The sequence below is a fragment of the Blennius ocellaris genome (genome assembly GCF_963422515.1).
Source record: "Blennius ocellaris genome assembly, chromosome: 8".
NCBI classification, from domain to species: domain Eukaryota; kingdom Metazoa; phylum Chordata; class Actinopteri; order Blenniiformes; family Blenniidae; genus Blennius; species Blennius ocellaris.
In genome coordinates this window covers 25,694,436-25,718,836 of record NC_137657.1, presented here as the reverse complement: position 1 = coordinate 25,718,836, position 24,401 = coordinate 25,694,436, and the positions used below count along the sequence as shown (strand labels likewise).

The following is a 24,401-nucleotide window of genomic DNA, read 5'->3' as shown; positions in this document are numbered from 1 at the left end:
GAGCAAGGCACTGAACCCAAAACCACTCCCATTGGAGTAGCAGCACCTTGCAGCCTCCATTGGTGTGTGTGACTGTGATGAACAATGTAAAGCATGCAGGGGAAAACACTCTTGTGTATGAGTGGCGGTAGAGAGTGGTTGGCTCAGACTTCATAAAAAATAGTTAAAACAGCTAAAATGTCAAAACGAAGGATGACATCGCTAAAACACAGAAGTACACAGATATTTCATAAAACCATTTCTTTCTTGATCAAAGCTATATATGTATCTATATAAGCTCTGTCAGCCTCATTTGAAAGATTAGATAGGTTTTGCGGCTGCAGCTAAGTTTTATTTTAAAATGCACTTTGTTTGTTTGTTTGCTTACTGCGCATGTAACGACAGCGCGCGTCTCCCTCCACAGCCCCACCGATGTGACCAGTGTCCGCAGACGTTCAACGTGGAGTTCAACCTCACGCTGCACAAGTCCACACACACCACCTCGGACTTCACCTGCCCCGTGTGCAACAAGAGGTTCTCCCGCATCGCCAGCCTCAAGTCCCACGTCATGCTGCACGAGAAGGAGGAGGTGAGTCGCCTCGCCGGACCTTGACGGCGAAGAGAAAGCTCTCCTCCTCTCACCCTCACCTCGTCTCCCGCCTCCTCTCCGGCAGAATCTGATCTGCACCGAGTGCGGGGACGAGTTCGTCCTCCAGAGCCAGCTCTCGCTGCACCTGGAGGAGCACCGCAAGGAGCTGTCGGGCGTCCGGGTCTTCACCTGCAAGACCTGCGGCAAGGAGTTCAAGACGTCGGCGCAGATCAAGGAGCACACGAAGACTCACGTCAAGATGAGGTCGGGCAGGGTTTTCACGTGCAGATGCAACCAAAACCAAACCAGAGCACATTCACGGTTGTCGTCATGGAGACCGGAGGGGGATATCTTGTTCATTTTCAGTTGCTCACGTGCAATTTTCTGTTGGTTTCAAACAAGATGTGAGGAAGGGAGAGCAGGCTGTTTGCATTATTTTTTTTTTTTTGAATAACAAGTTTTGATATAAAAAGCAATAAGCAGTGAAAATTGGTCTTGTATTAAATGTTTATTTTCAAAGGTAGAAGGAGGCCTCAACACATCTGCAGCGAGGACTCTGCACAAAATGAAAATCCCAACATAGTGACCGTGTAGAACTAAATGGATCAAGAGCAATCCGAATCATCCAATAACATGACGCACGGTCATGAATATTGCAGGCTCTATTTAAAGACTCCTCAAGCATTTCATTTCCAGTGTAAAAGCTATTTGACAAGCGACATGCAACAAATGTCTTCAGATCAGCTGGTGAAAAGGATTTCTTCCAGCGAGAAAAGTCTGACATTCAACTGAAGTGTTCTCATTGTTGTGAGCCGAAGTGAAGGTGAGTTAGAGTTTAATCACACCTTTCACTTGTGATGAGTGAGAGGTGACATATCTGCTTTAGCTGCATTTTAAAATTAATTAGTTTTAATGTATTCTAGTTCAGAGCGTCGCTCTGAATCGTGTCCTTCACAGTGATTAAAGTAAATGATCTGAATGGGGGATATTTACACTACAGCTGTGCATCAATATGCCACTGTAAACTAGTACTGTTGTCAAGATTTACGCAATAAATACCAAAAAAAACCCTTACTTTATTATATTGATTTCTTTCAGTTTTAGGATCTGTACTTCTAAAAAAAAAAAAGTCCTCTTCTTTTCAATTAATTTTAACCAGACAATTATACATCAACAGTCATTGTGCTTTTGTAATTTTTCCTTAAATATTTGAGCTTTGGATTTCACTTTATTATTTCAATGTTGTAGCAAACCAGAAGCACAATCTGTTGTCACACAATCTCGTGCAGTCGTCCAATAAAACAAATTTAATATAATGTAGTCTAATGGTCTTTTGCGATATATATATATATATATATATATAAGGATCTTTCTCAGTTTGCTGCAGTCCTGAAACTATAGTATTCAAAGAGTACATTTAATGGTTTATCAAACCAGAACTGCACGTTGGAAAAGAGGTTGAATGATGAAAGAAATCTAATTAAAACTGAATTATATTACACTTCAGTTCAAGTCTACTGGAAATAATGGTGAGAATATAAAGCACTGCTTTAAATCTCCATTCATATTCATCATAGCCGCTTTTTGATTTGTTGGATTTGTCTGACCTGACAAGGTGACTGATTGAAATGAATCAGTGTTGAGTCATTTCCAGCTCTTCATCAGGCTTAATTGTGTGTCAGGGAAAGCACAGGAAACCGATTTGTGTCTTGGGTTTTGGCTCGATTCGCACACCCAATCTGCTCTAACCGAGCAGACAAACAAATCCAAACGGTCGCCGCTCTGCTTCCTGATGACTGCATGTATTTAAAAAAAATCGTATCTGTTGATGACCCGGTCCGACCCTCCCCGTTTGTGTTTGTATATTTAAAAGTGTTCTCCTCGGCCCGCAGACCACTCACCTCCAGCTCCAGGAACTACAAGAAGAACATCGATCGCAGCGGGTTCACCAACAGCTGCCACCACTGCGGGAAAGCTTTCAAAAAGCCCAGCCAGCTCGTCAGACACATACGAATACACACAGGTGAGCGGGGAGCGCCGGGAAGAGGTGGCACTTCCATTTCGCACAGATCTGAAAGCACATTTTGGTCATTACATGCTAATAGTAGAAAACAGAGTCTGAACAGAGGCCATGTCACACACTTTTGTTTTTTTTTTAAAGTTAAAGTTTTGTTTCTATTAAAGTTGGATCACTATGAAGGTTTACGTGTTTAGTTTTTTAGATTTTGTGAGAAAAGCCCCAAGCTGATTGTCCCTGCAAGCAGTTCAAGTAATAGGCATACGTGCATGCGCTTGAACACAATGAAACTAGGTTTGAATATAAGTAAAATTGTGAAATATTGGAAATAATAAAAAGGTTCACAACCTGGGAGTCTGGCATAAACTCGCTAACTTAACAGTTTCCAGTATGTCCCTTTGTGCACTCATGTAAAAAGAACCAAATGAACTGTGAATTCCCAAAGGGAGGATTACAAGCAGGAGTGTCAACACAAAACGCAAAAACTGGCAAGCCCTGTTGATGAGAAGCTGGCTTATTGGGACAATGCAAATTAGTTGGATTACAATCCTAATTCCACACCATGGTGACACAAAAATATCTCGCTGTAGTAAATGTGTTAAATATTTCGGAAATGTGTTATCATGACATTTAAGAACTTGTTATCTTTGTGCACCGGAGTTGCATCTGAATTAAAAAGCAAACAAACAAAAAAACATGAAGAAAATGTCCATATTTTCACAAAACCAAACAATTTCTACAGAAAATGACTACAGTTGCAACATAAAGCCAATTTCAATGGAACCTTCTGGTGCAAAATACAATGAAATGTTCCGATAAACTGCTGCATTATGCATGTCTTTACAAACTCACCCCAACCGCAGCTCTCAGTGTTGTGTTGTGTCTGCTTCTCTGAAGACATTTCTTACAAAAGTCTTTCCTTTGAAATGAAATGAAAAGAAAAAATACATTTTCTTTTAAATGTTTACACTTCTAAATGTTGTTATTGGATGAATGCCCATGCATTTTTCTTTTAATATGTTCAGTAATACAATATTTACAGACTGTTTACATTGTTTAAAGTCATTGGTTGTCTTCTCCAATCAACTGTCAAGTCAATAGTTTAAAGATTGTTGAAAATTGTCCTGCAGGTTTGCAAAGGTCAGCTCGTCGGGCTGCATGTGGTTTATGCAATATGGAGACATGTGCGCTCTACTAAAGTGCTCATCCTTCTGTTCGTGCACCATTAGAACCTTGAGGAAATAACAGGTTTTTCATGAGAGCTGATCAGTAAGCTATCTTTTATACCCACTGAGCTCTTATCCGGTATGCAACGTCCTATGCAGCAGGGTAGTCGTTCGGTCACCATGGCAACGTACCTGGAGGAAGAATGAAGCTTTTATCGTAATGGCGAAATACCAACGACACGCTCGGGTTACTGTGCTCACACAAAATCTTTCTTGGAGTTAGGAAAGTTCACAGTCCAGTAGAAAAGGCTGGGAACGTTCTGATCTGCCCCCGAGTTTTTGTTGACATTTTGGACTCGCCAATTATAGATGGAGCTGACATTCTTCAAATTTGAATCATGTGGTCACTTTTACTTGAGGACAAACTGGTGAGGAGCAGGTGCCGCGGTTCATCACCGTCCTTTTCTCTGATTTACGTCGCCTCAGTTGAGCCTTGATCAAACTGTCCTTCAGAGACCTTTGTCGCTATAAATGATCTTTACTTAAGCTTCATATTTGTCCCTTCTTCATGAAGGGGTTACTTTGGGAACAGCCCGGGGAAGTCTTTCTACCCGGCGTGTCAAGAAAGCGAGGAGTTTATGGTGAATTGTTCACCCACTAATAGGCAGCGTGTGCTGGGATTAGACCATCCTGACATTAGTTTTATCTCACTGATGATGTGTTGTTGGAGTAGTGATCCTGTAAACACTTTGAAGACGGTCGATCCATTGTGGATTTAATTTAGTCCCAAAGCTTTCGGTCTTTTAAAGACATCTGTAACAACAAGGGAAAACAGCTTGTCCTCAATATAACCTGAGCACAGAGTGTAAACTTTCTCGTCACCAGAACACAGTCGCACGTCTGCTTTTGAGCAAAATGCAACGGTTCTTACTCCAACCTCTAAAATGTGATCCATTTCCTAGTTTTTCCAAGTCGTTGCAACCTGCTGTACATTAAATATGTTCAACTTTGGATTTTATTGGACAGTCAGACAAAACGTCCATCCTACATGAGACCATACTGATGAAATATTATTGAATCTTGGTCAGATGTGTTTTGCTCTGAGGCTAAAAACAAAAACCTCATAGTGGCACTTCAGCTGTTTTAAAGACATTGGAAACGATTAATGAATAATAATTGTGTGTTTTTCAGAGTACAGTCAGGTAATGTACTGTGATTGAATGTTTAGTATCCCGTTTAACAAATATATCAAACAAGCAGTCAGATTTAAATGTTTTAAATGACTAAATGCTGGTACTTTTATCACTTCCTGCTGTTTCAGAGTCTAAATGTTCACAATCCTCACAGTTTTTTTTTATTCACTTTGCTGTTTTTAATGATTGGTCTCACTTATTTTACTTGTATGGGAAGTGCAAAATACGATGTGTGATATTTTCAGCTAAATGTAAATTGTTGTAAAACAAAACAAAAACTGTAACATCAAATAAGGAGCTGAATGTGACAGAATGACAGAACTGATGTCCTTTCAAAGACACGTTATTGATGGTGCCAAACTTGCCGAGATAGCCAACTTGAACTGGAGCTTTATGTCTTGCAATACAAGTTTGCACCACCAGATGGTGCGTTGAGCCACTCAAAGAGGCCTTGAGTTGGTTTGGCCTCACAGAGGAGTAACCACGGCAACAATGTCTAATGGCTACTACACATTGGGTTAAGGTCAGTTTACACGGCATCTTCAAGTGAAAAAGGGATTTACACTAAATCCACTGAAAACACAACTTTTTGAAAACCCTCTGACTCTGTGTAGATGGCGTAAAACACAACTTTTCTGAAATGCTGCTACTGCGCATGCAGTAGGACACGAGTGTTGTGACTCCCAGCACATATTCTCCTGGGACTTGGTGGTTTCATAGTTGAGAGTCAATGTAATAATAGTCCAACTCCATTGTCTGTCCATAAGAATGTCCGTGTACTCCCATTGGTAATGTTTATAGTGTATTGTTCTCTGCATAAGAGAGTGTGGTTTCGTTAGAAACACAACCAACAGCACCAACCTGTAGCCCAACGTGAAAATTACATAGTTTTCCAAACGTTGCTGTGTAAACGCAAAACTTTCCGAAAACCCCAAAACCCTAAAAGCTTTAAACGTCACATGATCTGATGAACCGAAAAGAGCCGAGGTTCAAGAAGTCATGAATGAGTGAACATTAGTCGCTTTAACAGCTGCAAACAGACGACCTTCCTATTTCGACCTTTTCTTAATGCCCATTAACCAAATTAAATGCAATTTACTTCCAATGTAACGGAAGTCTAATGCTTGTTTTTTTTCCTAAGGTAGGGCCACTCTAATGGTGTTTTCTTTATTGCACTCCTGCCTGAACATCACTCCTGAAGGACCTTACACCTCGGCTCATTACCGAACCTTCACAGAGAGAGGCGGCGGTGCACACATGTGGGTAGAATTTCGATGTGCTGTCTAAATTCAAACCACGCGGTCGTCTGGGGTCATGCTGCCGGCGACCTCCGCCTATATGTTGTTTACCCGCCGAGCTAATTTGTTTGCTCGGTCAGCCGGCTCCATGGGTGGATGACTAATGGTGGAGGGAGTTGATTCCTCTGTGCTTAAACTGTCTGCGAGAAGGTGAAAGGTCACCTCACTGACACACACACACACACACACACACACACACACACACACACACACACACACACACACACACACACACACACACACACACACACACACACACACACACACACACACACACACACACACACACACACACACACACACACACACCATCGCTCATCCAGTCTCAGAGCACTTAGTGGGAGTGTAAGTGTGGTATAATCATTGAGTCATCTTCATTTATTTTGTCATTTCGGCTGTGATGACCTCGTTGATGATGTTGATCATGTGGTGACAATACAACTTTGTGTGAAGATATTTTGACTTGATCTGCTTTGTTTTTATATGCTTGTGTATCTTTTCACGAGGAGACTGCATGAATCCGTCTTTTGTAAACAAATATCACACAAAAGGATTTAAAATGGGAGCTGATTCAGGTTCATATCAATAAAGTAAGATTATTCACTACTTACACAAGGTGTAGAATCTCAAGGAATAAAATGCATTTACTTCTAATTATGGTATTTAATTGCTTAAAATAGGACAATGGTTAAGATCCAACATGAGATCATACATGTAATGTGAAAACCGGGATTTACATAATTTTCCAGTGTTTTTGGTGTTGTTGAGGATCAAATGATGTTGCTTGACAGCAGCGATCAGATTCTAAGTGACTGGATTTGAATGATCTATTGAGAGAATCTAAACTGCATTGGATTTTTATTGAGACGTTATTGCGGCAGACCTTGTAAACTGTAGCTGACGTCAAAGTAAGGCCATGTGATTCTTGTCTTCTGACCTGAGCTTACTCTCCTCTCCTCTCCTCTCCTCTCCTCCAGGTGAAAGACCCTACAAATGCTCCCATTGTGGCAAAGCTTTCAACCAGAAGGTGGTGCTGCAGACTCACATGGTGAGGCACACCGGCGAGAAGCCGCACCTCTGCATGTTCTGCCCAGCCTCCTTCTCCCAGAAGGGGAACCTGCACTCCCACGTTCAGAGGGTCCACTCAGAGGTACGACACTCGTAAAAATCCAGACTCCCTTGCAAAGATGATGTTGGAGTGGGAAAATTACAAGCCGCGACGCGACTTCGCTCTTTGGTCTTACTGTCATTGTGTCTGAGTGCAATATAATTCAGTGCATTAAGTTTTATCAACACAGTGCTTGAACTCCAATACAAGTCGTCATGTTGTTTGATGCATAATAATGTGAGGATTTAGCACTTGGATACAGAAAAGGGGGATTAAAAACTCTCATAAACGGAAAGAATCCTGGAATAGCAGATGGCTCCGAATGTCTGCGTGGCTGAATCAGCAGGAGAGGAAAGAGATCGTAAAGAACACAGAGTAACAACAGAAACTCTTCAGGCTCGAAGGTCTATATGCCACAAATACCTGCAGGAATGCATAAATGCATGTAGACACAGGGTGAGTGGATAAAGGGATGTGGAGGAGACAGGTGCATCATGGGAGCCCCCGCCAGCAGCTTAGACCTCCAGCTGCAGACCTGAGGGATGTTTCAGGCTCACTTATGTCAGCGCTGTCAAGAAAATATTAAGTTAGTCATAATATGCATGGAGTTACTCGCACTTCATTACAAATCTGTCTTTTCGTCTCTCCTTCCACCTCAATAGGGATAAATAAGAATATATTCTTGATGACCTTAACGCACACCTACATCTTGGGAACATTTACATTACAAACAAAGATGTGTTTTGCTTGTGGGCTATATATCATATAAAATATTAAGTTCTTGTATTTCAGTTTGAAATTTTGTCTGCCGCACGGTGAGATCGTTCTCCCTGTGTGTGTGGTACTCCAGGTACTCCCGCTTTTCTCCCTACAACATGCTCGTGAGCTTAAATGGATAGATCTTGTATGGGTATAGTCACATTAACCACCGTTAGAAATAAAATTGCTGTATATTGGATTATTTTCCATGAGAATTGGATGCTGTCGCCACTTACAATGGAGACGTAAGACTGTAGATGAATAATGCATTATTGCTGCTCTGTGTCTTATTCATGGAGACCACATAAGGAGTCAAAATTATACATTTTTTTCCACTTAAAGCTTTATTAGAAAACATATTTTTCATATACAAGCCTAAAACCTAATAACCAAAGAACCAATATCACTTGGGATATTCCTTCATATTGTACTCTCATTAAAGTCAGATTTTGCTCAATGTTCATAATCCAGCATTGTCGTTTTGAGTCGTGTGACCAGTCTATTCCTGTGTGTTTGCTTTTCCATGAAGAAGATTTCTTCCTTGAGCATTAGCCATGGATCCTTTGTTGATTGAGTTTCTTTACTCCGAGTTCTCCTGATTTCCTTCTTGTTTGTGACGAACAATACTTTTTACGGTGGCGCACGGTCGCAGTGTTTTAGAGCGTTTTCAGAAAGTATTTTGTTTTTGCCCGTCTCCCCCCTTTTTTTTTTTCATAAATTCTTTCTTCAGGTTGGTAGTTTATATCAGCTTCTTGTCACTAGTTCATAAAAGCACTGTTGTAATTTATTATAGGCAATTTACCGCAGATCCTCAGATTTCCGCCAATTTGAAATTCAAATTGATCATTTTTCCAATGCGTCTAAATAAATTAACTTTTTTTGGGGGGTGTGAGGTAGCCACATTTTTTTGCTGTCATCAAGGATAAAGTTAGATCAGCGTAGATTCGTACTGAAACCAAATGTTCCATGTTCAAGATTCAAGAAAATGTGTTTGTTCCCTTGGGGCAATTCAAATGCGGAATACTGAGTAGTTCATGGGAAGACGACCATATAACCTTTAAAAAATCCCATAAAAGCCTCGGAAAAAAAACATAAACCACATCGTAAATACAATAAATACCTCTCTAGAGTCCTCATATAAAGTCCTCATGTTAGTGTCTCGCTAACGAGAGGAAATGAATCATGTCATATGAGAAGAAGTACTAAATGGATCAGTGATTCGCTGCGAATAAACGATTCCGACCAATGAGAATGTCCATTTCATTTCACTCTTTGGTGGATATATTGCACGCGGCTCGTTAGATTCGAGATTGTTCGCAATATTTTTTGCTGAAATATGCAATATTTAAATCGAGACCAAGAATCATTGGTTTTTGAACAAGTTTCTCTGGGAATGGCCACAAGGAAAAGTCACAGCGAGGGTTAAAATTGGAGTTACAATCTGTACGTTTTCATCAAATATGGAACATTTATTCAAGGTATCCTTGTGTTTTTTTTTTGTAGAAAATACAGCTAAAATTGCTTCAAAATGAGTAGAAATTGCTTAAAAACCTCCAGCTTCAGGGGGTCCGAGGACCTGGAAGACCCCCAGGACTTCTAGTCGAAATCATTTTCTCCCACTGCGATCCCTGCCTCTTTACTTCTGTGTCATTTATTTAAACTTACCTGATGCCTTTCTACTGCATATGCCTCCTTCACCCCCTCAGGAAATTACCTGTTTTTTTTTTTTTCGTTTTTTTCCCTCCCGGTGTATTTCGAGCAGCCGGACACATTGTGGTATTGTTTGACTGCCCGAGAGGAAATGGGGGTGAAATTGCACTCCTTTTGTTCCTCATTTGGTTTGTCTCTTTTGTAAGCACTTCACAGCAGCCAATTTTTACAGCCCGTCTGATTTATCCAGCCTAATTTAGCCCCGGACTTTGATCTGTGTTCACCCTCAACTCTTTCGGCTGTCGTCGCACGGAGCCGCGTTCGCACATCAAAGTCCTCTTTAGTTGGCCAAATGTTCATGTCAACAGTGTGTGGATGTTCATGTTTGGGAGTTTGCGGACTGAGCCCATTACCAGATAGCGAGATGGCGATATGGATGCCAGCCCCTCCTGGTTGATGACTGCCTCTCATGATGCAGCTCCATTCTGAAGCGGGCTTCCCGCCAGTGGATTCTCTACAATGAGCTGCACAAATGCTTTACAGCAAGAAGGGGGGGGGGGGGGGGGGGCATCAAAGATACGTTGTACATGCAGCACGCGAGTACGTTTTTCGGCAGAAGCCGGCATTGATGTGCCTGTGTACAAAATGTGGTCTGGTACATTTTGTATATGGGCACAGAAAAATAAATTGGAGCGAAATTAAACTAAATTGCAGCCCTCATTGATTGCTGACATAATACACACCTGCAGAAGAGACACTTGAGTAATTTGTGTCAGCAGCAGGGTTGCCATTCAATGTGCCATTCTGTCATGGATTTGAATGGTCAGACATGAATTATTAAAGGGGTTATATTATGCAAAATTCACTTTCTAATGGTTGTCCAACAGTAATATGCATCCCCATACCTGGGAATCCTTCTCCTTGGCTTGGTTCTTCTTCTTCTTCTTTTTTTTTTTTGTTTAAGTGTGTTGCTCCAACCAGCCAATCAGAAATCAGAACCCTCTATCATGTCATCGGGGGGTTTAGCCAATCAAAATCAAAGGATGCCCTCTCTTTGACCCTCCCACAATTAGGCAGCTCTGCTCTGGCACATGGCACCACGAGAGGAAGTACTTCCTCTTCTTCCCAAGATGGGCATGTGTGGGCGGAGCCGGTCCAGCTCACACAGACACAGCAGATTCTGAATGCAGCTCCTATGATCCAATATTCAAATGGAGGAAAATCAACAAAAAGCTGGATTTGGGGCAATAAACTTTGATTGTAGAAAATCTTGCAAAGCTGCATGACATGACCCCTACAAAAATAAAAAAAATCTAAATCATATAATCAAATTGTGAAGAAGACAAGAGAGTTATTTTCTTCCTGGTGTGTTTCAGGCTAAAAAAAATAGCAGCTGATTGGATTATGTCTGACAGCACCGTTTGAGTAATGCAGCTCATTTTCACAAGTGTTCTTCAGCTTCCCCGTTCCACACACAGTTTGTCCTTATGTCGGACTGGCTTCATGAGTAAAGAGGTCCGCTGTCGCTCCCCTCGATGACGGATATATCATGAGCAGATGCCTTCTTCTGAGGAGCCCGGAGACTTGAAAAACACAACAACAACAAAAAAAACAGGGTGACGGTTAATAAAGTGTTTAGACATGGCAGTCGTTGGTATGCTGCAGGAAAAACACTGCCTGCATACAAATGACAAATAAAACCAGCACTCACCAGACCCTCGGGAGCTTTCATCAAGCTCCAACAAGAAAAAATCAGCATGATTTATGTGATTAAAAGGCACAGTATGCCAATTTCTCACATTATTTATTGTTAGCCATCTGAATCCCCAGCAGTTTCTGGTTGTTCTCGTGGTTTTTTTTGTTCCGTGACATTTGTGCTCACTGTAGCCTCACTGTCAGGGTTTCAAATCCAGCTCATTTCTGAACCCATTATAATTGTCTAAACAGTTTTTTTTTTTGTCTGAAGTCAGGATTCTTATGTTTACCTTTTTATTAGTTGAGAAAGTAAACCTGTAGCTCACTTCAATCTATTTTTTTTACTGTCTTTCTTCTATTTTATAGGCCAATAACTGCCTTTGACGGTGAGGGTTTGATAATGATTGCTCGTATTCTCTTAAATGATATCACATCTCTTCGCATCACCGATGAGCCTTTTAGGCAATCGTGGGTTTCTCTTTGTCAATGAGTACACACCCAGCACTTTAACGGGCACTTCGGATCCTCTCAGTACTCCAGCGTTACCAAACTCCTCAACAGATTTTCGGGTTTTTATAGTTCATTTGATATATTCAGACCGTTTCAATGCGATAAAATCAATGCAAGCACTTTGCCTGCATTCAACTTCGGCTGTTATGTTTCTGTCATTTAACGTCTTTATGTGTTTATGTGACTAGGAGTTTGCGTTTGCCGTAGCTGGAGGCAGGATTTTTCCAAATAAAAAATCATTTGGATTTGGAACATATGCAGTCTTAAATCCTAATGGAGAGGCAATCCTTCCTGCAGCGGAGGCCGCATGGGAAATTAAACTCCTGCTGTAGAAGTTCACGTCAGTTCTGCTCAATATTCATCTACGTGTCTCCCAGTAAAAGGCAGTATGGTTTCCCCTTTGAGTTTTACCTGCCGACGGTGATTTGAACTGCAATCTTCTAATATAAAGATTTGTTCTTCACTAAGGTCAAAGTCACTGGCTTCACGACAACAAGAGTTAAGATTGCTGGCTGGCAACTTTTTATTTTCTATGTGGGGGTGACATTGGTTAATATCTGCCCGGCGATTCTTTTTTAAACTAGCCAATTTTTAAAATGCACAAGGTTTGAAAGAACAATGTATCTGAACATCATGAGCACGGAGGTAATGAGATGTAATACATGTGATAATTTGGCCAAGAGGGAATATAAAAACAAGAAGATAATTAGACCCAGAACATACCTTTTCCCCCTGTTACTATGGAGACGGAGTTTTTGAAACTTTCCACCTTGGGAGCTATTTTTCAAAAAGTTGCGTTTGTCGAGTAAACAGACACCAAAATTTTTTTTTTCTCTGAGCTGTTCCATCCTCCCGTCTTTGCCACCACACTCCTCAGTCCTCACTACTCCCTCGTCTGTTTTAACTTCTTCTCTCGCTATCTTTTTTTCTTCTACTTCCACAATGAGAAACTAATGGCTCATCTGGATCCCGCCATATCTCCACTCTTGTTCTGCAGCCCTGTGTAATTATCCTCCGCTGAGTGCTACCGAGCACATCATCACAGCACTGACAACAACTTTACGGAGGCTCTTCACCTTCCTCACAGACATGGGAGTTTCCCATCACTGCCCAAAACCCGAAACAAAACCCAACACTGCTGTGGTGGGTTTTGTTTCCCCCCATGGAGGGATGAAACTTTTCTTCCAATCCCATTCACTTTCATTTATACAGTAATTCGAACAACCAGAGTACCAAAGTGCTGTTAGATTTTTATACCCTATATTAAGTAACGGCAAAAAAAAAAAAAAATCCATACACATAAAACACAAAATGAAAACAGGAAATATTATCTGGAAAAAAAAAAGCACAGTATCTTGGGGGTTTTCTCCACAAGCTATATCTACGTTTGTCATCCACTGTTGCTTTCTTTTCAGTGATCAATGAGCTTTTAGTTGTGCCATTATTTTTCGGATGTTTCCTCAAGGTACAGACGCAATCAAATGCTGTTATGGCTGCTCTCAGGCTTGCTTTTAGCGGAATCCATCCGTCAAACCACCCATCCTCCCATCCTACATACCCATTTTATTCAAATAAAGGTTTCAGGAAAGCAGTGAAGAGCAAGGGCATTTAGAGTCATGAATAAACCAAACAAGTACAATATGTCTTCCTCTTGTGGAATAAAGCTGGAGTAAAAAAAGGTCCTGTTTGCAGCTGATTAATACACAATTTGCCTTGTAAACAGAAACCTTTTCTGATATGAAAATGCAAATATTATGCGTTTTAACTTGACATGCTGTCGTCTGAACAGGGCCAAGGAAAGCCCACAAAGGCACAGGGAGAACATGTAAACTCCACCCCATATAAGCCGGAAAACTAACTCTGACCGCAAAAGCTCAATTTCACACACTCCCACCAAGATCTTATCAAGGAAACTCAACAACAGTTTATCTCTTTATCTTTTGATGAGATATTTTAGTGACCAAAGCATCCATGCTTGTCATAAGCCTCAAAATTGTGATCAAACGTATATAATCATAGCAACAACAAAAAAAGAACAACATTGGAGTAAAGCATTTTCAATATTCATCTGGAGCCTTGAAGCTGAATTTACCTCAAGACAAAAGCCTGAAGCCTCTTGTTGTAGATCACAGTAAAAGGTCCGGCCTAAAGGGTACAAGTGCCCATAATTTACTCCAATAAACTGCACACACAAAACGTCTTTGAGCTCAGCGTCGGGACCTTGCATTTGTTGCTTTTAATAAGACACGTTCACCATGAAACGTCTGCTTCGGCTCAGGACCGCCAACAAGGACAAACGCTGAAGGTGAAGGTGTGATGATCATTATTTATGGCCTGGTCAGTCCAGGTCCTTTTGGATCTACTTAGTGCTGATGAAGTACTCAGAACAGGCACATTTTATGAAAACCAAAGACACACAGTGTGTTTACATTACTGCAGGTCCTGAAATGAATTAGAAACTCCCGATGAATTAGAATTTTATCGATGTAGCGCCAAATACAACAGTCACCTCAAGGCGCTTTTACGGAGAAAAACCCAACAATTCAACATGAGCAGTTATAGGAGAGGGTGGAAAGGAAAATGTCATTAACAGGAAAGCAGTTTAAAGGCCATGACATACAACATCATCGGGAACTTTGTGAAATAAATGGTAAATGGATTTTTACCACGTGGAGCAGTCTAAACATGCCTGACATGATCACACACACAGTTATCCAAACACACACCAATAAAACATTACATTTCTGTGTTTTGCCTGAGGTTGGTTGTGACGGGGCCCATCCACACCAGCCGATACAAGGACAGGGTAACATCAGCACGGTAGCTTTGCAGTGATCTATTTTGCTTTGTTTGTTTGTTTGTTTGTTTGTTCTTCCAGACTAAAGGCGTACCACTGTTTCCATGCATGGACTGCAGCTGCATATTTAAGAAGCTGGGCAGCTTGAATGCTCACATTAGCAAGATGCACATCTCCGTGATCGAGGCGCCCTGCAGCAATCCGGTGAGAGAGTTCTCTTGTGGCTCATTCCGGCTCCTTTATTTACTACGTCTGGTGAAAGTGAAAAGACTAACAACCTTTTTTTTCTAGTACCGGTAATGTACAGCCTCACCGCTCCGACATGTTGCAAAAGAATAACTCGTAATATTTCCATACCACTGGGAGATTCTGAGCTTATTAAAAACACAGTCCTTGAATGCCTCACCGCTTTGGCAATTACTGAAGTCGATGTTGTACTTATGCTACCATGAAATCCAAACACAGCCGAGACTCTCAGTTTTATACTTGGTTCATGATCGAACTCAAAAACTTTAATGAAGTGTAAACAACCCTTTTTTTACTGATAGTTTGTGATCCTCCGAGGAGTCACTTTTAGCCTTGCTTGTTATTCGGTATTATTCTCATGAGATTTCTGAAAACTAGCCCCCCCAAAAATAAGATTTAATTAAATTTCCTATGTTCCCTCTCAGTCACTTTGAGTTTTGTCCCAGGAGAAGTTTTACTGTTTCTGTGTGTTCTTTGTCTTTCTTAATATTTCATGTCTCTAACGCTTGAGTCTCAGTTGCACTATAAGACCAGCTTGGCGCAGTTTTATCCAGTCACTCTACCATAAATCATTCAAGCACGAAGCCCATTTTCTTTCACAAGTGTGATTTGGCTTCCAAGTCCACGGGAAAGAGCGGAGCTTGGCATCTTCCTACCAGTGTCATCCCTTATTCATCACATCTGGGACAGTAATATTTTGTTGACACAATTTGGTCATTAGCAGCTTTTAGTGATGTTAAATCGCTGTCCGTCACATATCCTCAATCCGACCGGCCTTTTCTTTGTGAACACAACCGCTTTATTTGCATTAATGGCTGAAAAATGGTGTTTTGATATGAAACCCATTGACTCTGATTCAACTGCTGTTGGAGGGTTTGAGGGGAAGTGGAAGCCAACCATCACCACATTTTCTGGAACTGTCCGCGCAGAAATCCACAAACATATTTGGAGTTAATGTCCTACTTAGATCCGCCAGCATATATTTAGGAGATAGATAGTCCTTCTGGTGGAGTAACAATGAGAAACAGTTTGTGCAAAATCTGCTGACTGCAAGCAAAAAGGCCATTAAGACCATTGGAAGGACTGGCGTTCTCTCTCTCAAGGCCTGAAAGAAAAGATTTTACAAAATGGAGTGAGCATGTCGGACTGAGAAAGCCTGATTTTTCTTAATTTGAATGGCATTTTAATTCAAATGCTCGAAGCCTTTTGAAGTTGCTGTCAAACTTTTCTCATACTGGTCGTTGCATTTCCTCTCCTATCACTCTTTCCCCCTCCCCCTCCGTTCTCTTGATTTCACAGGAGACGGAGACAGCAGGTCAGGGTCCGGTGGGCTCAGAGGGCGGCGAGGGGGTAACGGACGTCATCCAACAACTCCTCGAACTCTCAGAGCAGGTCAGCGGGGAGACGGCACAGCCCCAGCCTCCGGAGCCTGCCATCGCCATGGAAACCGCCATCAATCCGGACATCCTGCAGGTGAGTCGGTGATGTTCATTTCCACTACCGCCCCGTTTACGCAACGTCGACACGCTTTTTTTCTTTTCAGAAATGTTTTGTCTTTATAGAGACACTGTAAACAATGTAGTTTTCATGTTGGGCCACTAGTGGGGGCTGTTGTCTACTCACACACATGTATGTGTTGTGAAAACGGACAGCCGTAACCCAAAACAAAAGTTTTCCAATTTTCACTTGAAAACGTTGTTGTGTAAACAAGGCCTTAAAAAAGGGAATAGCACAGCTTCATTAGGCAGCTTGAATGTTTCCTCCGCTTCAGTCACCACCTGCTACACAATAATACACGTCAACAAAAAGAAAGAGAATCAGAATAATAAAAAAAAAAAAACAACAGCTTTATTGATACCTGAGTCGCACTTAGGTGGACTCGAGTGGACCATTAAAAATAAAGTCAGAAAATACATTAGATTATGTACAGAGTCTATGCAGAGCAGGTGCAGGGAGGGGGAAGCGTCATCGTGAGGATGTGCGGTTGCAAAGTGTTAAAGGTCTGCAAACAGGAGCCGGGCAGATGTATTGACATCACCGACACCTCCGTGTCTCTGGCGAGCTGAGTCGTGAACTTGTCAGGGTGACATGTTCTTCGACAAGCCTCTCCATGGCTTTCATCAACCCGGCGATGTTACTCAGAGACTACATCATCTCACAGCTGCAGGGAGGAAGGACCTGCAATATGGCTCCTTCACACACTTAGGATTGAAGGACTCTGTTGCTGGAGGAGCCCTCCAGTGCACTCAGGGTGTCTTTCATCGTGTGGTAGTCATTGTTCATGAGAGAGCTGGCCTTCCTGATCATTTGGGATTGTGGGACAACTCGTCCACAAAACTGCAACCCTGGGCAAACTCGTCCACGGATGATATTTCAGAAATTTTGGGAGAAAATAAATCCTGTACAATGTACTTTTACATATTATTTCTAAATTATATTTTACATATGTTTCATATATCTTGTATATGTCCATATATATTTAGTATAATATCATATGGCTTTGTATTCTCGAAGTGTTCTTCTTGGGAGATGTGGGACTAATAGTTCTTTAAGATAAGATGGGGGTTGGTTGTTAAGAGCTTTATAGGTTAGAAGAAGGATTTTAAATTCTATTCTAGATTTAACAGGGAGCCAATGAAGAGAGGTTAGTATTGGAGTGATGTGAACTCTTATGGGACTCTCGCTGCATCATTTTGAATTAATTGAAGACTTTTTAAGCAGTTATTTGGACACCCTGGTAATAGGGAGTTACAATAGTCTATTAAATGCATTTGATTGTTTAATGATTAATGATGACAACAGTTGCCGACTGCTTTAAAGTTGTAAACCATGTATTTGACGTGTATTGTCCAATCTGCTGTCGAAGTGGCTTTAATCCCTTTATAGAGTAGATATTATGCCCCTGCAATAAAAAAAACCCAAAGTGATCTTACCCTTTTGAAACATTTTCCACTTTTCGTCAAGCATTTATCAGTACATTCATAGAGCTAATGGTTAATTCAGCATTCTGGCAATCAGCTCAATCTCTTCTTCATTGTCCAATTAATGGTTGTGTAATGGTCACATATCAAAATCGAAATCACCGTCACTTTTCCTCATCGACTCCATCCCACCTGGTCTGACCTCTGGGTCTCCGCCTTTTTCACCCAGTCCATCACAGGAAAGACCGATTCCTCCAGTTTGTGACTTTAACAAGAGTCCCGTCAGCCTTCAACTCTTTTCCCATTTACAAGCTCTTGTTTGTGTTCAAAGGCCATTGACAGCTTTAACTGAATTCAACTTTTTTTGGTCTCTTCATGAATAAACTCCCCAAAAGCTGGCGCCTCAGAATTGAGATAGCAAATCCATTGTAGAGTGTTGGCGTCTCGAACTGGATTGTACTATTCTGGCACAATAATTCTTCATCTGAACAAAAAGGAACAGATTGAAAAGATCCAAAGGAGCCCGTGCCAGAAATGACTCCTTTCAATATTTTTTTTCCATTTTAGATTTCCGTCCTATAACTTTGACTTGCAGGTGAATACGGAGAGGAATAAGCAAGACAGATTACATATTCATAGACAGAGTTGCAGAGTTAGATCAAAACTACCTTAATACACATTTTTGAATAATTAAAAAAAAAAAATCACCTCATAAATATGCAAATTAGACATATGCCGACATGTTTTTAAAAGCTTGATGGCTGCCAGGAGGGAAACTTTTGACACTGTGTTGTTTCTGCTTCTGCAGCAAGCTCTGGAGAACAGCGGGCTGAGCATGGTCCAGCCGCAGAGCGAGGCCACGTCCAGAGAGCCGCAGAACCCGGCGGCGGAGGGCGCCGCGGTGGAGAACAAGAAAGTACAATGTGCAGACAAACCGGCCCGGGAGAAGAAGAGGAGCATTTTTAGGAAACCCATACAAATGCCAGGTAAGGAGAGATGATGTCGGCGTTTTTGAGTTGAAAGGTTGTCATTGTTCTACACGAGTAGTTGAGATCTGCTTGTTTGTTTTTTGTCTTTCTTAGGCTCCATCAGGGAGGAGGACGGTGTGCGCTGGCACGGCTGCCCGTACTGCTCCAAGGAGTTCAAGAAGCCCAGCGACCTCGTCCGCCACATCCGCATCCACACCCACGAGAAGCCTTTCAAGTGTAAACAATGCTTCAGAGCCTTCGCCGTCAAGAGCACCCTCACTGCACACATGAAGACGCACACCGGCATCAAGGCCTTCGAGTGCCAGTGCTGTCTGAAGTGTTTCTCCACTTCTGGCAGCATGAAGGTGCACATGCGGCTGCATACAGGTGAGACGCAGGTTCTACCGCACCAAACAGAAATCCCCCACTTAAGTACAGTGTACGCCGCCACTTTACCGACTTCCCACACACGTCGCGTCGTGCGTTTTGTTTTGCAAACGACCAAGAGACACTCAGCATTATCTATTCATGACCCCGGGCAGCCGCCTCTTGTCATTTGCAATTCAGCTGTATGTCATGGTAAATTATCCAAGAGATTGCAAAAGCCGGTCCTGTGTAAATACGAACGCCGCAACAGTGAGAGCTCTCATCTATATTCATGTGTCCGTGTTCCATCTCTGAGAGATTACCTTAAACTTTCCCCTTTACATGGAATGTCAACTTCACTGTGAATGGAGGGAAAAAATAGGATAATTATGATGTGCATTGTGCATTCTGCACCTCTGATTGTGTAGTAACTGTGCTCCAGTGGTGCTCTAAGCTGACACATTTTCAGCTTGTACAATTTTTATATTTATTTATTTTTTCATAGAAATACACATATTTTCCCCACCTAAACGCTCTGTCACTTTTTATACCTACAACATATTAAACATAAGAACTTTACATTTATGCTTTATATACACTAGTGTCGTATTCTTTTTCAAATGTAGGTTATGGATAATAAATTAAATCAAGGGTGTGAAATGTAAGGTTTGTAGCCCGCCACGCCACCGAGCAAATGGTAAAGGTTTCAAAGACAATATTGATTTGAATATTGAGTAGCAGACACAACACCAGTGATGCAGGTAACACGTTAATTAGTTATGCGTTAATCTTATATGACCACTTTTTCTCAGTAACGAGTAATCTAATGCGTTACTATTTCCAAACCACTAATCAGATTACTGCGACTTATCCAAGTTACTGTGTGTAGTAACGTCCAATAGTATGAGTTTCTAGTCTGCAAAGCCGTTTTATTGTTAAAGTGAACCAGCCGCTCCTCCATTCTCTGCCAAACAGACACACTCACACAAACAGTGCATGCAGTCATGTGACCCGCCCCCTTCTCTACTCTCAGCCAATCATGTTCAGGTGACCCCAAAGAGTCGGAACAAACAAACATCACTAAACCATTTCATCGCACCAAGAACACGACAGCAGAGATGTTACACTCCTTTTTGTAATATTCCTAAGTTAAAAGATATATTGGCAGGAAGCCCCGCCCCTTTTTTTCAGTCAATTAATGAAAGTGTCAGAGCCGTGCTGTATTTTGAACCTGAAAGTTTCATTAAAAATTGGAATTGGACAGTATGTAGCCTGTGAACTAAAATGTGTTTGACACCCCTGACTTTAATCCTTTCTTTCTAATCGATGCTTGAATGGCATCAGAATTGAATTCTTTAAAAATAAACTCTACAAAAGTGCTTTTGTTGTTTTGTTTTTTTTCTCTTCCTAGGTGTGCGTCCCTTCCCCTGCCCTCACTGTGACAAGATCTTCCGCACGTCTGGCCACAGGAAGACGCACATCACCTCTCATTTCAAAAGCTTGCAGCAGAAGAAGCACAAATTCCCTCGCAAAACCAACAAAGCCAAAGTGTCCAAAAGCAACCTACCTCTACCTGACATCCCCCTTCAGGAACCCATCCTCATCACCGACTTTGGTAAGTCCCACATGCAGAGAGGTATTAGAGTCCTGCTGCATGGAGAATCTGTATTTATAACTGTTACATGTTGCTTTTTGGAAAGGCCTCATCCCATCCCAGAACCCGCGCCTGGCTTTCCAGCAGTACCTGGACGTGGTGGGCAACGACCGGCCGTACAAGTGCCAATTCTGCAATAAGGCCTATAAGAAGTCAAGCCATCTCAAACAGCACGTCAGGTACAATGTCCGGGAAAACATTTTGACAAGTTCCATCTTGTTCCAGCTCTTTGTTCATTTGATAAGTGGGAAAAAAAAAACGTACTGTGATCAATAACCAACCAGATGAACTGGTGTACAAACTTTACATTCTCAGCACTGCAGAGGACAAGCAGCCTCTTTGAGACGATATGGGCTTGGATAAAAGCCAAATAAACAATATCGGACTTGTTTGTTCAACAAGAGGCCACTGTTGAAAGTGACACCCATGCTTCTTTGTTGAACTGGGCTGTGGGCAGTATTGAGCAGAACAAAGGGGGACCGAGGATCGAGCCTTGGTGAACACCATAGGTCAAAAAAAAGAGGAGGCCAAGCAGCAGAAACTGCTTCTGTTGGATAATTCTCTCTTCAGCCTTCATCTGGTTTGTCTCTAAAGGAAGAATCTTTTCAATCATAATGGTTTAAATTAACTTCATTTCGTTTGAGGATAACTTCTCCTATCACAGCGCCATCAGCTGGCAGTGGAGTGGGAGTGGAGAACCAAAGACATGTTGATAGAAGTGATGGATGTGAAGGGGCATGAGCATCAGGAGAGAATATTAATTGAAGGCAGGATGATAGGAAAGGGCGAAAAGCGAGAACAGAGTACGAGTAGAGCATAAGCTGCTGGTGTATTCAGATTGAAAATTCTATATTCTTTAACAAACCTTTACCATAGTGCTTTAAACTGAATGAAGAATAAGAGAAGAAATCATTCAACCTGTGGGACTGTGAGACTTTTAGTAATGTCACTGGCATCCACATTGTGCCTTGATGTGTATAGAGTCTCATCATTTATGATCTGTGCTTTATGTGTTGTTTCTGAAACAGATGATTTACTCACTGAAAGATTCCTCAAATCGCAGCTAAACCTGAAAAGGCGCAAGACTTCCTGTAATTCAAAGAATTTCAATGAAGAATGCCATGTACTCTAGTCATAATAAAACTCATCAAAGCAAGAGCTTTCGACCTTGTAGTGAAGAGGTGATGCTATTTTTATGTGATTAAATTGTGTCGTCCCCCCCCCCCCCCCCTTGCAGGTCTCATACTGGAGAAAGGCCCTACAAGTGTCTGCAGTGCAGTCGAGGTTTCGCCTCCTCCGGAGTCCTCAAAGCTCACATCCTGACCCACTCCGGCCTGAAAGCCTACAAGTGTCTGATGTGCGACACCACGTTCACCACCAGCGGCAGCCTGCGGCGCCACATGACCACCCACAGCGACCTGAGGCCGTACATGTGCCCCTATTGCCAGAAGACCTTCAAGTCTTCTCCCAACTGTAGGAAGCACATGAAGACGCACAGGTCGGTGCCCACCGCCGCCGTTGATTCCGTGCGTTTCAGATTGCACTCGGCGTTCTGACTGTGCACTCGCCACCGACCAGGTACGAACTGGCCCAGCAGCTGCAGCCGCAGTCGGGAGAGGACCCTTTGGGAACAGGCACCGTGGCTCACGATATGCAGGTGGAGATCGAAGGGGACGGCCTCCAGCAAGCCCCGGCCACCACGGCGGAGCAGCAGAGCATGCTGGGACTGGGCCAGACAGAGGTTGTGAATGGAGGGCAGCAGGTGACGCTGGAGGCACCACTGACTGACCAGCCACTGGTGCAAGGAGAAGGTAAACCTTGTTCACTGGATGTGGAATCAATTTCCTTTCAAAACTGAACCGCTGACCTCTCTGGTTGTCGGAAATCTTTGGAACCAGCAGTGTCGAACACTGAGTCACATACTGCGCAACTTTTTGTTGCACAGAGGATGAAAATGTATATTACAACCATTGTTAAAAGCAAAACGTCCATCACTATCCATTGCACAACCAATATTTTACTGCCACACCATATTGCACACTTTTGGTTATCTATATCGCTGCACTATTTTGATTTATAATTGTACGCACATTTTGTTTACATGTGAAAGCATAAAAATTACTACTGGAAATTAGTACAATCTCAACATGAAGCCAATTCTGATGCAAAATACAGTGACCCAAAACAAACAAAAAAAAAAACCTTTTAGAGTTGTATTACGTCTGTTTCACAATTGTCTTTGCTGGATGGGATCGGAGCCTCTTGCAGACCGGCTGATCAACTCCCTGAATCAAATTCCACACGAGCGCCGTCTGTTTTTACTCAGCCTGCGAACACGACGGGCCTCGTGATGACGGGAGTTGGGACGCAGCCTCCGGCGGAGACGACCTGCCCTCTGAATCTCCACTCAACCTCCTTTCAGCAGAAACCTTTTGTTGCTGATGGAGAAATAATCTTTCTAATGCACCCGACTGCTTCAGCCGTAAATCGCTCCCGTGATTGGTTTCTGTAGTCCTGACCTCTTCAGTATGTTCTTGATGATGTTTTCTTTTATCATAGAGAAAGCCATTTGTTCTCTGTGAATATGTTCTTATGTTGTATTATCTCTAGAAATGCTCATTTTCTGATTGCTTATCAAGGCGATGTGAACATTTTGAGCATTACTCAAGTTATTAAAATCCCTTGACCAGTGATATCCAGAGGTCAAAACCAATCTGTTACTGGGTTATCTGACCGTCCCTCTTAATTTTATTATTCCTGGAGGTCTTAAAATGAAAGTTGAAGTTCTCTGTAGTCTCCAAAAATGTGTTATCTTGCTTGAAATCAAGAATCCATCACCTAAATTTAACAGTTTTTCACACAAAGAATGATATTTTGTCACTTGTCACGAATACCTTGTCTTTCCTTTGTACGTCTTTTTCATAGTCTTTTTTTTCATGTTAATCCTAGAATTGTTCACTTTTGACATCCTGACATCGTCATCATTTTCTTTCATACCAAACCAAGTTCATATATTTGATTAGTTCGATGAGATGAGCCATAACATTATGACCACCACCCGGATATTGTACAAGCCGCCTTTTGTCAGACGAAACAGCACAAACTCCTTTAAGACCTGAAATCCAGCAGACCTGTGTAGGTCTGCTATCAAAGATCGATGTCTGTGGTATAACAGACATTCCTTCCTCGATGTGTACACTCACCTCTGCAGATTGGAAACACCTCACAGTGTGCGAATCTGCAGTTTTGGAGATGCTTTGCATCTTGCCAAACTTGCTCAAATACTCACGTCTGCTCACTTTATAGTGTCTAACAGCTGCTTCATAACGTATCCCACCCGCTAGCAGGTGTTATCCACTTCAACCGTCTGTGGTCATACTGTGGAGGCCGATCGGCACACCAACTTTTAGTATGAGTCTCATTCGACGATAATGTCTACTTCCACTTGGACATTGGTCTAAGTGTTCATAAATGGACAGAAATAT

The 24,401-nt window shown here is 42.0% G+C and overlaps 1 protein-coding gene across 1 annotated transcript in view; it reads left to right on the top strand.

Annotated features, from left to right (window-relative positions):
- Positions 1-24,401, top strand: part of znf236 (zinc finger protein 236) — a 55,059-nt gene that overhangs the window by 6,878 nt on the left and 23,780 nt on the right. The window contains exons 3-14 of the mRNA XM_080500907.1: positions 404-568; positions 654-832; positions 2,461-2,591; positions 7,220-7,392; positions 14,843-14,965; positions 16,307-16,480; positions 18,737-18,914; positions 19,011-19,283; positions 20,674-20,877; positions 20,963-21,095; positions 22,154-22,414; positions 22,495-22,727. Of these exons, the coding sequence (XP_080357033.1) occupies positions 404-568; positions 654-832; positions 2,461-2,591; positions 7,220-7,392; positions 14,843-14,965; positions 16,307-16,480; positions 18,737-18,914; positions 19,011-19,283; positions 20,674-20,877; positions 20,963-21,095; positions 22,154-22,414; positions 22,495-22,727 (2,227 nt within the window). The remainder of the gene's footprint in view (positions 1-403; positions 569-653; positions 833-2,460; positions 2,592-7,219; positions 7,393-14,842; positions 14,966-16,306; positions 16,481-18,736; positions 18,915-19,010; positions 19,284-20,673; positions 20,878-20,962; positions 21,096-22,153; positions 22,415-22,494; positions 22,728-24,401) is intronic.